This window comes from Episyrphus balteatus, chromosome 3 (assembly GCF_945859705.1).
Source record: "Episyrphus balteatus chromosome 3, idEpiBalt1.1, whole genome shotgun sequence".
NCBI classification, from domain to species: domain Eukaryota; kingdom Metazoa; phylum Arthropoda; class Insecta; order Diptera; family Syrphidae; genus Episyrphus; species Episyrphus balteatus.
The window spans coordinates 97,761,986-97,777,576 of NC_079136.1; the positions used below are offsets into that span (position 1 = coordinate 97,761,986).

Below are 15,591 nucleotides of genomic sequence, written 5' to 3' on the forward strand. Positions count from 1 at the left end.
TTATTGCGATGCATGTTGTTATAGTTACAAAACTTCTAAAACCTCCTGACGGAACGTCCTAGACGTTTACTTTTTATTTAGGTTGTTGAGAAGCAAGTAGTTGGAAATGATGTTCCTATCACTTTTATAAGGAATGGCCAAGATTTTTAAAGTTTTCCATATTGCCAGTAAAACATTTTCGTTAGAACTATGCAAGGTAAAGTAATTATTTTTTCACGAAAACTCTCGAAAGCCAATCGAAAATGGAAGCTATTTTTGGATGGATTGATATTTCAAATGTATTTCCGAGCTCAGAGGCGAACGTTGAGTTGCCGGAGACCCGGGGAAGGACTAAAATTTGGGGCCCCTTTGATATAGAAAATGAGAACAAATAAAAAAATACGTATACGCCATGATGTACCTATCATTTGTTGGTCGCTAAGATTTATTCAAGTAATTTTTTTGGGACCCCTGAGGTAATATTTTTTTTTAGATGAAATGTTATGTGGCTGGCTAGGCTACCAATTCATTATGCATTAAAATGAAGAATATATAATATATATGTCAAAGAAGAAGAATTTCCGACATTTAGGTAAAAATTTTGTTAAATGAAAAATTTTTTTTGAGAAAAACTAAAAATGCAGTTTTATTGAAATTGCTTTGAATATTACGTCTGCAAAGTTTTATCAAAATCGTTAGATCAGTTTTTGAGTAATTTGCTATATCGTGAAAAATTTGTATGGGAGGTACACTTTCTTTAAAAAAAAAAAACAAAAAAATATAAACTATAAAAATCATCTGTACCAAATTTGAAGAAAATCCGTCTACCCGTTTAGGCTCTGGAAATGTACGTACGTGTACATATGTGTACAAATGTAACGGACGGACGGAATTGCGAGACCAAATTTTTTGGAGTTCATCATCGTTATGTTGGTTTTGATCAAAACCTCAAATTTTGTTTTCGACATGAAACCAATACTTGGCCTATACAGCAAGTAAAAAAGGACGTTGTTGTGAGAAGTTGCTAGCCATAAGAACTCGTTAATGTTGATTTACTCATGATAAAAAAGTAATAACACACCAATTTAAACCCTTTTTATAAATCAACTAATAAATCTCGAATTTCCACAGAATGATTTTTAAAATGTTAGAATTTTGCGTAGAAAAATTTTAAAAAGGTTAAATTCGACAAAGCTGAAATCTTGTTCAGAAGAGATAACAACACCTTCTAATGGTGATAATTTGGATAGATTAATTAAATGAAAACTTTCGTTTGGGCTCCTTTGAAACCCTTACTTTTTTTTTGCTCCGACATCAGAATACGAGTATATAGAATATTCTGATCTCACAAATTTTTTGTTTATACAGATAAGCCCAACCTACACTTCTTATAAATTATAAATTTTCTCACATTTAGTGTATGTAAGTATGTACCTAGTCTGGGACAATAATTCAAACGTTTTGGAGAACTCACGCCCCAAACTAATAGCACACAACAATTAAACAAAATATAAATGCTCTTTTCCATAAAAGAAAAATAAAAAACTTTAATTAAATATTCATAATGGCCATTGTGCCAGTGTAATTTACTTTGTAGTGTAAAATCCAAACCAGAGTAACTACATATAAATTTTTCAATGCAAATTTTCCTCAATTTGCTCAGATGTACGTTCCCATCATCCGAGACCCAGATCTATTTCGGGGATCAGTGTCTTTAACTTAAGTCACAGACAATCAAACTCTTAGCATATTTTCGCCTTCCCAAGAAACACTACCACCGCGCACCGCCTTTATGTCATAACTTAACACCGATAGTTTAAACAATTGAATTATTACTGCCTTAAAGAAATAAAAAAAAAAAAACATTAAAAGGAGGGGGTGCATGAGCTTAGGTTTTGGGTTTAGGTAACACTAACAACAACAAAAACAAAAAAGCCCAACCGGAAACTTTTTTCTTTGTTGTATACATTTTGTACGCCATTGTTTGGTGGAGCAGATTATTTTGTTGGGCCGTTTTATGAGATCCGAATTAATGTTATCAAATTATTGTTGCACGGTTGGCTTGGTTTTAGCCCAGTAGTCGACAAGATAGTATACTTCGGCTCCGGAATGTGCGATGGCCAACTAGGGTGCTAATTATTTATTTTGTATGAACCTTTTGTGAAATTCACACACATTAATTTTTAAAAGAAGAAGAAAAAGTCGTTAATGGGCGCGCGTTTTGTGTTCCAAAAAAAAATAAAATACAAAAACTTGAAACAAAAATATGCATAGAAAAGTATTTAAGAAAACATTTTGGAACAAATTAACCAAAAAATGATAGAAGTGGTCGTTTTTGTTCAGTCTTTTGGAAAAAAAAAAATCATTGTAAATGTTTTATAATAATTTTTTTATATCGAGAGAGACAAAAAAGTCAAGGCGGTGTTGATGATTATCTATTGTAGGGGAGAGTGGGGCCAAATGTAACACTTTTTTCTAAAATCGATGGTTCTCCTACAAATTTGAAAGTGGGTCAACCAGACCTTTTTTAAATTAAAGACCCATGTTTTAGCTCCAAGATCCATCATAAAAATTTAGCAAAACATAACGGTAATGTTGAAAAATAAAGCTTCCAAAAAAAAAATCGTGTTGTTTCAACTTACCCCACATACGGGGCAAAGTGTAACACATACCGGGGTAGGTTGTACCAAGAACTAAAAATAAGAGAAAAATACCTTTATTTGTTTATATTTATTTATTTTTAATTAATAACAATAAAAACAAACCTCAGTCATGAAATTTTGGTGCAAATTTGTAAAAAGTGGAGCAAATCCAAGATTTCCAGAGAAAATTTCTTAAATAAAAGTTATTCGAATTCATAAATTGTTTTATAAGCTTTATGAATTCAAGTGGTGGTTCAAAAATGTGTTTCCAATTTCAAAATAAATACAAATTCAATTACAAGCATTCATATTCAGGGTTGTTAATTATATAAGGTAAACAATTTTTCAGTATAGGTAGGTTTTTACATGGTACAACTTGCCCCGGAAAAATGTTACAACTAGCCCCAGCATGAAATTTGGCACATAAAATCAATTTAAAAAAAAAGCGAAACTGATGTAGACATAACATATACACGCAATTTGAGCCAAAACACAGTTGCATATAACAAAAAAACACTTAGCACTCTATCTTTTTCGGGTAAAGAGGTAGACCAAAAATAAAATTAAAAAAAAAAGTTACAAACAGGCATTTTTTGGGCACCACTAGTGTAACTTCTCACCCTGTCGTCTAATCTTCATCTGAAGAAAATGTGCCGGTAGATATGCAAAAATTGAGCATTTTTCTCCTTTACGCGTTTCTTAATATTGAAAGGAACATCGCTTTTTTTAGCTGTTAATTCTTACCCCTGTTACATTTAGCCCCACTCTCCCCTAACCGTTAAAGGCTTTGGTGTTATAAATAATAACCGTAACACTGTTAGGTCTAGTAAAGGGCCATCAATTATGTCAGGCTCATGAGTTAATAAGTTCCGGTCAGTTTGATAACAGTGTTGTTGAGTAAACTAATAAAATAGTGAACAAAAATGTCATTTGTCTTTACAAACTTTGTAAGACTGGTTGAAATCATAAACGCATCACTGTCACTGCCTTTGCATCGGAACTTTTTGTATGGTATAAAAACACTACCTTATCTGCAACGCATCAGATTTGCACCAGAATTGTTTTTGATACAAAAGCATCCCTGTATTAATGAATTCGGCCACTATTTCATAATCTATGATTAGGTACTTTTGTGATCTGTACACTTAGACGTACCTACTCTGATTCGTTTAGGGTTTATGATTTTGTTATCTACGTTCAGAATTTGGCTAAGAGGGACACTGCTAACTCCAGATATTTATCCGGAGTTCAATTTTGTTTTGATATTTTCTTTGGGTGGTTGTTCTGAATTGTAGCCTAAGCATGTACAAGTTTTTTTTTTTTACAGAAATACAAACACAAAAAATCACCTAAATTTTTTTGAGTCGGAGTCGCTTTTGGCATCAAACAATTTTGTTAAATTATCGGAGCTGTTAAAAAAAAAACAAAATTCCTTGAATTTAAAAATTTTTGAAAATTTTTCAAAAAAAATTTAATATGCCGTTTTTAAGGTTCAAAAATTTATTAGTCTGATTGTTATCTCGAGTTGTATTTTTTACGGATAACATGCCCTATAGTAACTTTATAGTTCTGTCAATATTTTTGAGGTTATTATAAGAAATTATTGAAATAAAACTTATAGGACTTTAATTTTTTACAACTTTGACGTGTATTTTTTTTACGAAAAGAGGTCTTCTTTTGCCATAAATCGTTGAAAACTCCGTTTTTTCTACCCACTACACTCAGAGAACAAAATAGTTAATATGGGGATAACTATTAAAATAGTTAAACTTTTTTAATAGTCAATCAAAGTACACGTATTCTACAAATTTGGCTATTTAAATAGTCAATAATGACTATTTAAAATAGTTATCCTGGTTTTAACTATTAAATTGTTATTTTTTCTCTGGAGTGTACCTTTTTAACTCCCTTACCCCACATCCATTGATATTAAATCGATTTCTCTCCTTATCTATACCGTTTATCAGGGGAGTACACTCCCTTGGGGCAAGCGGGGCGGCGCCCCGGGGCCCCCGACCGTCCCCAGGGCCCCCACTGGAGACAATGCAGAGCATGAAACTATTAGCATAAATTGAGTTACGAAGTAAATTAAAATGTATTTGAATCACTTCGGATACAAGGGAGACAAATTATGTCATGTATAATGCATTGGTTGCCACACAATATAAATTGATTTAAAAAAAAGGTTACCCCAGGGGCCCCAAAAAAATTAAATTGCTTTTTTAAAAGAAAAATTATAATTTTATCTTAGGGCCCCAAAAAATATTAGATACTTGAAAAATCTTTGCAACCACAAATAATACATTAGGGGCCCCAAAAAAGCAAAAAAAGTTTTAGTAATGGCATACCAAATATTCCTTCAAGTCAATACATATTTGGGGCCCCAAAAAAGCAAACAACTTCAGGCCAGAGGCCTAAAAAGCCTTTACTTCAAGGCGTCAAAAAAAATAAATTAAAAAAAAATTGGATTTAAAATAAAATTACATTTGTTGATGGATTACTAAATATTACTTTAGGAGCCCCAAAAAATATGACTTCGGAGTTCCACAAATATATAATATGAAGGGTCCCAAAAAATAATTTTTCAGGAACCCCGTTAGTTGAGAAGCAATCAAATATTAATTTGGGGGCTCCAAAATCTATTACTAAGGAGCCCAAAAATATTCATCAAATTTTCTGATGGCATGACAAACATTATTTGAGGATCCTCAAAAGCTATTACTTAAGTGGTTCAAAACAATCAAATGGAAAATTAAATATCAATTTAGGGGCCCCAAAATGAATACATCAGGGCCCAAAATAAAAACATTACGTTATTGGTGGCATTCCGAATATTACGTCAGAACAGAGGCCCCAATACCTATTAATTCTTGGCTTCAAAAAAATTATATTATATATTATAGGGGCCTCTAAGCACTTAATTTTGAGGCCCCAAAAATAATTTTTCAGGGGCCCCAAAAGAAATAAATTTTGTCTGATCAAATATATGTATTTATTACTTCATAACAGAGGCCCCAAGAACTATCAATTCTAAACTTCAAAAATTTTTATTTTAGGGGCCTCTAAATATTTAATTTTGGGGGCCCCAAAATTAATTTTTCAGGGGCCCCAAAATTTAGTCTTGCCCTGGGGCCCCGGCGACTCAACGTACGCCACTGCCGTTTATCCTTAATTTCCTCATCATTCATATTCTGCTAATAATTTTTCCTACTTCTGACACATTCCAATAGCTTCAAAATAATTTGTGAAGTATATCTGCGAATGACGATAAAAAGAAAAACAAGATAATAATGTTCGTTAGGCTTTTGACAGTTCTACTGTGACGTCATCGCAATCTCACTCCCAAATCAGATGGATTAAAAGAATTGCATTTCTTTTTCAAGTCAGTTGAAAACTGACCAAAACCAAAAACCAAAATGTCCCAACAAGGTCTCGAGAAAAAATTGCAACCCTACTCTAGTTGCACCCCAAGTCGAAAGTCATGCTTCGCAGCACCTTTTTCGAAGCAAATTTTGTAAAATATCAATTTAAAATAAAATTAAACAAAGTTTAAGTTTTAAGCCTTTATAATCTTTTCTTCCTATAATCAAAACCTAAAATAATAAACAAATTAATTTTGAAGGCAATAAGTTTTATTTATTCTTAAATACTCAAGTTAAAATCATACATATGTTTTTTTTTTTAATTTTTATTTTTAAAAGTGTAAAACAAGACTTTCTACAAATAAATGATTTTTCCTTAAAAAACAAAAATACATTATTAAATAATAAAAGAATATTTTTTCAATTTTCACCCTCGTTAGACTGAAAATAACTACCAGCCGCAGAGCTACGTTCTGATGCCGGACTTGGAGCTGGACTAATTGCTGGACTGCGATTAACCGGTGTAGCTGCAGGACTCTGACCCAATGGAACTACCAATGGTCCAATTGGTTTTCGCGGCCTTGAAATACCACGCGTTCCAGGATTAGGTGGACCACCTGGTTTTAATCTTGGTCGTCCAGGACCTCTTTTCACGGGTGGAATGGTCGGCACAAATGCACCCTCACCGGTATTTGTGAGATGTTCTGTTGTTGTACCTATAAATTGAAGGGTAGAAAAAAATAATTATTAAAGTCGTATTCATTAAAGCTAAACACGCTCGGGAAACACAAGGAAGAAATTACATTTTATATACAAGTCACTAATGACTTTAATAGAGAAAAATTAAAATTATGCAACAAATGCATTAGGCACGTTTCGGTTTTGTCGGTTTTGGTTTTGATGGTTACGGCAGGACATTTTGGAATCTGTTTTGCATAGGTTGGGAGCACGTTTCTGGTGTGCGGAGGAGTAGGTATATACAGAAAATCGGCACATGCCGGATCTGTGGCTTCCAGATCGATGCAAGCAATGAGCTTACTGCAATTATCCTGCACAAATGTATTTCGGGTTCGACACAATCATCCATAAGCCGATTTATTCAATTAACGCTCTGCAGTGCGTGCAAATGTTCCACGAACAGACTAAAGCAGAGAGAAATGCATTTCTATAAGCTGCTTAAACAACAAGCCTCCACATTATTATTGGCCAGCCATTGGATGACATCACCCAGGACAACGAACGCCGAACGCAATTTCCAAACGCAATGATACTTAATCATAAACATCCATTAGTCGTTAAGTACATTCGTCCTTGTTCGGAGGATTTTCTACAAAATATAATGTAGGGACAGGACAGACTAAATGTCTGCATTTTATTATCGGACACAATCATTGGCAAAATATTCGGGATACTTGTTCGTTATCCCAGGATATGATCTGTGCAAATATTTGTATGACTTGACTGTATCTGGATGGTGGAAGTGTGAGATATATTTATCCCTAGCGCACACATACGAAATTCCAGAGAGTAATGAAATAAAGATGGGGGAAGCACGTGCGGTTAAGTCGTATACATCAAACAATGTAACATGAGCATCAGGCTGTATGTAGATTTGTTATGGGGGAGTCTGTCTCCGTGAAGGAAGAGGGAATATACACTAATATTGAAGTGTTATGGCATAAACGACTGACAGGTCCTTGTTGGGTTTGAGAAGGAAAGTCGACTGACGATGTACAAACGTGACTGTCTTAAATGCTTTATTTTGGTGATTCGTGATTAAGATGATGCTACTTGAGGGTTTCCGTTTTGATACATTAGGTACTTAAAAAAATGTACATCCATGTAGGGTAGGAAGGTATATATTTTTTTAAGGAATTCTTCATTTTTTTGGGATCGATTAAGGAATTAGGTTACTTACCACCGAAATTGGATTCATTGGATGGGGTAGATCTGACTGGAGTTGTGTCTGTTCTGCAAAGGGAACCATTTCCGCCACCGCGACGAGATCCTCGCGGTCGACCACGTTTGGTTCCCCTAGGATGATGACGTCTGCGGGAACGTCCAATTGATTCGAAGTGGTTGAACATGCCTAGAAATAGAAATAAGGATATTTGAACATTATAATTAGTTCATTATGTTTAAAAAGTATAAATCTATTTTTGGATTTAAAAAAAATCACTTTTTTCATGGTTTATGGTGTAATGATAAACCCACGGCAGTTTTTTTTAATATAAAAAAAAAACTTCAAAATTTTATTTTTTTATAAAACATCATGAAAATATGCAACTAAATTAATTTTTTGATTTATTGAAAGCTTTTGTATGAAAGAAGGAAATCTTCCACAACATACCAGAACTTTTTTTGTCTAAAATCTCCTTAAGGGGGGAAATCCCTTTGGAAGACAGCTTTTTCAATAATTTTTTTTTTGGAAAACCGAAAGCATTTATAGAAATTTTGAAAAGTATATGATATTATTGACATTATGAAGTATTGATACAATATTTTTGAAGTAAAATAAAAACAAAATGGAGGCTCTACAGCTCTTTAAAGTTGGCGTCTACAGTTTGAGCCGTGCAATGCCCAAGTCCAGAATATTTATTACCAGCAAAAAAGAAATTTTTTTCCAATAAAATATATTTATACGCATTGCATGAACTTAAATTTAGTAAAAAAAAAGTGTCAAATAAAAATTAGAGACCAAAAAACCGAAAACACACAATGTTTATTTATAAAAAAAATTGTTAAAAAAAAATATTTACTGTAAAAATTATATTAAACTTTTAGGTTCATGCTATGGCCAATAAGTAAACGAGTAATTTGCAAATATTTTTTTTTCTACTTTGCATTAAAAAAAAAAAGTTAAATTATTTTTTTATAGCCATTGTTCAACGGTTATAACACTTTTTAATAGTTATGTGCAAGAAGAATCATTGTAAAATATGACTGACTAAAAAAACTGATGGAATCCATGCATTTGTTTCAGAAATTTGAAAAACTTAAGATTTTACAGTAAAAATAATTTATTAAATTAATAGCCTTTTTTTGCACTTTGGTACCAATAACTTCCTAGTAACTCTAGATTTGATAAAAACTTTTACCATTCTGCAATCCCCTTTGGACGCGCATATTTTCAAAAAAGTTGGCCACCTACGTTCCTATGGATTTTTTTTATACGACAGGTGTTTGAAAATTTTCATAAAAATTTTTTTTTTCACATTTTGTATCGAAAAACAAATTTCAAAATTTTTTTTAAAGAAAAGATGCAACAGTTTTAAAAACTTTTAACTTCTTATGTATTGGGCCAATTATTGTAGAAAATTATAAAAATAAAAAATTAATAAAATTCATTCATTCGTGTTTGTGGTTAAAGAAAACGTAAGATGATGAAATTTAAAGTACACTGAACGAAAAAAAGCTAATATTTTCTAAACTGGTTGCGATAGAAACTTTTTCTATTCGGTTTCAGAACAGTCAAAAGTGCACCTATCAGCCATTTCAGGCTTATCCATTTTCTACCGGACACCCTGTATATATAATCAATTTTTAATTTTTTTCTTAATTTTAATATTAATTTTGTTTTATATAATTTGTTTTATATAATATAATTTAATATTGATTTTTGGCACTGTAATTTATAATAATGGGTCAATGAACGCCCTAAGTTTTCGGACGAGTGTCGAACGCAATATTGTCAAAAATGCAAAAAAAACAAAGATTTGTTTTTGTTGAGTTTATGTCTAAAGGACTTTTTTTTTTTAATCGTCTAGCACGGCTTTAAAACTAATAACATTTCCAATAACACTGGTCAGCAACGAAAATAGAGCTTAAACCAAACCATATTTTTCGAAAGGATTTTTGTGTGCTGATTCCGTATCTGAAGTCAAAATTTCACTGGCACGTCACGTTTCCGAAATATTTGAATATTAACAGGTCAAAAACGCATTTTGTTGGTACCTCCTTTTGGCGTTGAATTTCATCACCGTTAATTTTTTTTTTGCAAAACTACTTACGCAATCTCCAAAAGCCATATTTTATCGTCTTAAATATTTTTATTTTTTTTTTTTCAAAACTATTTTTTTGTAAAAGATATTTAGTATAGAAATTTATGAATCTCAAAATCTTGGTGGTTAAGGTAACTTATGGTTTTTTTAAGCATATATGAAGCAAATTCCAGTTTGGGACTCCTGATTTGGATAAAAAAGCAAAATATTACAGAAAAATATATACCTATTTTAGATCAACCGGCAAAAAAAATTTCGTTCAAGATTAGTTTTTGGGACTTTATAGCGAAAATAGTGATGAGCAGAGCTCAAAAACTAGACGTGATGGAATAAATCTGAAGGGTCCAGGGGAAAAACAGCACAAGTCCATTATAGCTCATTCCGAAAAAAAACGCATTTTAAAATTTTGTTCTTCTCACAACTTAATACTAAAGGCACGTCAGTTATTTATTTTCTTAGCAAAGCTTAAATTTGTTTTCTAAAAGTAAGGATACCATCAGATAGTGCTCAGTAAATACTACAAGAAATAATCATTGGTTTTTGACAAAAAGTGGACATGTGCCGTTTTTCCCCTGGACCCTTCATCTGTTAACAGTTTTGAATTCAGCACACTCAAGTCAATTGAAATCACCTTACAGAGTTCTTGCTCCCGGCTTTTTTTGTTTTTTTGCCGACCAGTGTAATCGGAGTCTTTAGTCATCTCTGTTAAACTAATGGTTTCAAAGATATTGATTTTCAAAATTAAAAAATCACCACTAAATGTATTATACTAGTGCTAAAATCAGTATTGTACGATTTCAATTCAACGAAACTAAATTAAACAAAAAACAATAACTTGAAAACAACATTATTTTGATGATTTCAGATTCCACTATTGGGAAATTTTATTAGTTTTAAGGTCTTATTAGACAAGTTTTGCCAAAAACAAAGACTGAACTATTCGCTCCTTTATTATCAATAACTCTATCAAAAATTAGAACTAAAACTACAGAATCGACAAGGTTACTGGGCTAAGAAATTATAAGAAAGGTTTGGCAAAAAATTCAATTGAAGTTTTTTTTTAGACAAAACAACTACGAAATTATTGAAACCTCATTGGGTATGTTCAGGAAACATTATAGAGACTAGATAGTCTTTAGTCAACGCCAAATAAAAATATATGAAGATTCACTCATTTGTTCATAGCAGTCAGTTAAATATTTTTACATTAACTACATTTTAGACTTGCAAAAGTGTCTGCATGCATACACTTTTATATTCAGTAGAGTACATAAACTTTTTTTCTTAAAATCGTTAAGAGTCTATACAAATATGATTAATCTCAAAGGTTAAAATCCAAGTAATTTAAACTGACTCCCTAGTTTGAAAAAAAGTGATTTATCTAACTTAATTTGTAGATCGAAAATTATGGCTGCTAAGTATTATAAAACCAAGTTGGCTTATTTATTCCAATTATTCACAGGGTAGGATACAGTTAAGGTATTAAACAAAATCACTTTAACTGAAAAGACCTACTTTTTGTAAAAAAAAATAAATAAAAACTGAATTCATATTTTTATATCCAAAGAAGCCCAAAACATTCCTTGAATAAAATAAACAACAAATTTTATATTGATAAAACTTTTGAAGAAAGTTTTTCTTGTGGGTTCAAAATTATTGATTAAAAATGATATAAGTCAAGTTTTGATATTTTTTTTACACAAACTTTGGTGTTTAATGTCAAAACTCTTAAGTAGAAGTCACGGGTATTGAAGAGCCTCAAGCACCTGAGTAAGCTTTTATTTAACAGTAGAACACGCTTGTTATATATGTTGATAATTTTTTTTAAATAAATTTCGTTTCGCTTGACGATGAATTTCTGCCATATTAATCAACTTAGCCAGATACAAGTTTTTTTTTTTTTTTTTTGCTACGTTGAAAAACGTCTGAGTTAACAGATTCAGTTTCAGAATGTGTGAATTATGTCCATAAATTTTCTTATGTAGTTTTATGACTTGAGACATATTGAATAGAAAAAATGCACCAATATTCCATAATAATTTTTAAAATGATTTGGACCACTGTATTTCGTTATTTTCTGTGACTTCTAGTCCATGGTGAAGAATTTTTTGATGCATAAATAGATTTGGTGATGGTAGGGGAACATGCAACGGATTTAATGAATTCTTTACGTTTTGCTGTACCTATGCTGCTATACCTGCTCCCCTGTGTTGCGTGGTTATTTGAATTCAGTATAAAAAACTTTTGCTGGAATTCAATTGGAACCTTGTTAGGGACGGATAAGAAAAAGTAGGCAATCTTCTTCTGCTTCTTGATTCATTGAATATGAATGGAAAAATGTTTTACTGTTAGGAGACAAACAAAAACAACAAGCAAAACAAAAAAAACATTGAGATCCAGAATGATTTCGCGAATCAAAGAAATGTCAGTTGATGTGCATACGGCTGGTTGATGGGGAATATGCATTGAAGAACAAATGCCCATGACACACATGACATGGCTGTATAAAAAAGGTAATCTATTCTCTTTTTTTCATTTGGGAAGCAAAAAAAGATGGATTACCTCTGATGGGTTAATAATGCTATCATTTGAGTTATAAATCAACCTTCTGCCGTAAAATTGTTCGATTAAATGTGTAATAATCGAATAGTCTTGGTCAAAGGTGTGGACGTGCGAACATATGCTTTTTATTTCCTTTTTTTAATTTCTTAGATATGAGAGCAATTACTATAACCCACGGATCAATGGAGCATGTGGTATGGAAACAATTATATGCTTTTTATCGTTTTTTTAAAACATCATATTTGTTTTAGTGTTTTTTTTTTTTGTCTAAAAATAGAAAACCGAATCCTGCATTTTGTAATAGGATACTTTAAGAGCCTACCAGACCAGCATAAGGCGGTTGCATTTCCTAAACATCTTGCGGTATAATTTATAATCTGACACTCACCCACTTTTTTCGGAAAATATGTATTTAGAAAAAGGCAAAACATCTCGCGTTTAAAAAAATGTAATTAAATATTTTTGATATTAGTTTAAAAATAAAAGCATCCAGGATCTGTGTTATTTAATGAATTTTTATATGGATCAACTGGCCAATCTGTCGATAGGTAAAATGTTTACGCTGGCCACATAATGTTTCTAGACAAAATATCGATTGATAAAAAGTTTAAAGTATTTTAATTAACAAGTCGTTAAAAGTTGAGAAACATTTTTTTAAATGGACAAGGTGGCGTCGAAATCACCTTTTTTTTACTAAATTATTATCTAAAATATAGAACGATTATGTAGATAGTGCAGTAAATTTTGAATTTCAAATGGAAACAAATTGGGACAGGCTGAAATTTTGCAGGTTGTTATTGGGGAAATTAGTGAAATCAAGTCCAATTTGAGACCTCGAACCCCTTGCACAGCCTGAGTAATGGGGGCGGGCGACTCCCTCAGTAACGTCCACTTTTCTTAATGCTCGTTCCTCGTAAACGGTGTTACCGATTTATATAAAATTTTTAAAATTTATTTTTATTAAAAAATACAATCCGCCCACTGTTTTAAGAACTACTCGATTGCGATTTCGCTGAAATTTTCAAAGTGTATTATTTTCAGAAAAAGAATAGTTTAACTCACCGACACGTCCATTTTTTCTAACAATGCCGATTTTTCAGAAATCTTGTTCAAGATTTAGATGAAGTTTTCAGAATTTGTTATAACACGTAATAGAAACATATAACATTTTTTTTTTAATCTGCCCAACGACACGCAGTTTTTTAAATTAAAATCCTTATTTTTCAGAAACAATTTTTACGAATTGTATAAAATTTTCAGAGTCTTTTCTCTAAGGTGAGGAAAATATTCTAAAATTGAAATAAATTAGAAAATAGTTTTTGCAAAATCCTCGAATCTACCTTTTCCGAAACTCCTAATTTCTCAGAAACGAGTCTGGTAATTGAAAGTACTTTTCAGGGTGTATATTTTTCAGCGGGAAAAATATTCTAAAAACGCTTTTTAAAAATACACCCACCAACAAGCTCACATTTTCTTAATTCAGTATAATGTAATATTCGCATCAAAACCAAAAAAAAAAATAAACTGACTCTAACATGCAAACAAAATCAAGGAAGATTTCAAATATTTGTTGTAATTGTGTTTATATAAAAAAAAATTAACTTTAAACAACGACAATAAATTTTGTATCCTTAGCCTTTTAAGAACTAAAACAAAAAAAAACATTTTTTTAAGATTTTACCTGGTGCATATTTTCCCAGAGCATTAGACCGTTACAGTAACGCACAACTTTTTTGTTAATATAACCGATTATGTATGTATTTTTTATTTTTTTTTTTTCCGTAATACGGGACACCCTGTATAGAGCATTAGAAAAAAAAAAACTATTCTGAGATGCATTGAGAGAAGAATTTCCTCAATTCGAGATTTTACTCTACTTAACTAATTGCAGTTTAGAAAAAAAAAAAAAACAAAACCTGAGTAAAAAACAACAAAGTAAGAAGATTTTTTTCAGATTAAATTAAGTTAATTTCCGCTTAATTATTACACCCAAAATCTTTCAAAGAATTTGAAGCTATTTAAATAATATTTTTTGCATGTTTTCATTTAAAATCAAAGAAGTCGTTTTTAGAAAAATAAGCTTTTATATGAGATGTACTATTCCTTCCTTTTTGTTTAAAAACAATCGCCGATTTTAGACTCTTCAAAATAAACTACATATCTATATTTCTTTCAGACCTATTCTGCTATCCATCGGGGGGAATAATCTCTAAATATTCACCAATTACAATTCTGCTATCATCGGGGGGAATCCAAACTCACGTAGCGTCGGTAATATCGGTAATGTTGTTCAGTATTCCACTAATCACGTGAATGAACTTGCTCCATACATTTGCAATCCGCATAAAAAATGTTGCGGATCTGTCACTTTTGGTTGTAAAAATAAATTCACCATCGTTAAAATTAAGCAAAATGCCACTTTTCATACATTTTTAATTATTTTTTTAACATTTAATCGGCTGTTTTTATTTTTTCTATGCAAATAAACACAAACAAATTTTTTTTTCCTTTCAATTTACTTCTTATGCAGTTTACTCGATGGATAGCAGAATGGCAAGGTAGAGTTAAAGTGAACCGAATGTGTGAATCGGATCTGAGATTCACGGGAACAGCAGAATAGGGCTGTTTTGGTCAGCAGAACCTTACATTAAGACTTTAGGACCTGAGTTTCGCCGAAAAATAGACTAACACAAAATTGTAGGAACATTTTTTATCATCACAATATTTTTTTTAGTAAAGAACAATTATTATTTTTTAATTTAAATTTTTAACCAAAAGTGAAATGTTCAATAGAAGTGCATAATGCATACCAAGACTAACTTTTTTATCTACATACATTCTATGTATACACGCCGTGTATAGCTACCTACATAATCTTTAATGTATCATTATTGACCCCAGATAGTTCTAAGCCATTTAACAATTGAAGGATGAGGACAAAACACAAAGAAAAAACAGAAATTCTAGTAAAGCCGATTATGTTGAATACGGAAAATTGGACTGTTTGTTGTTAGATAAAAATACAGAATTGACTCTTTTAGGATT

At 31.5% G+C, this 15,591-nt stretch overlaps 1 protein-coding gene across 1 annotated transcript in view; it reads right to left on the reverse strand.

The window, feature by feature from the left end:
* Window positions 1-6,312: 6,312 nt before the first annotated feature.
* Window positions 6,313-15,591, reverse strand: part of LOC129913203 (chromatin-remodeling ATPase INO80) — a 53,294-nt gene continuing 44,015 nt past the window's right edge. Inside the window, exons 14-15 of the mRNA XM_055991759.1 lie at window positions 7,902-8,072; window positions 6,313-6,699 (exon numbers count right to left, since the gene is read on the reverse strand). Of these exons, the coding sequence (XP_055847734.1) occupies window positions 6,404-6,699; window positions 7,902-8,072 (467 nt within the window). The 3' untranslated portion in view covers window positions 6,313-6,403. The remainder of the gene's footprint in view (window positions 6,700-7,901; window positions 8,073-15,591) is intronic.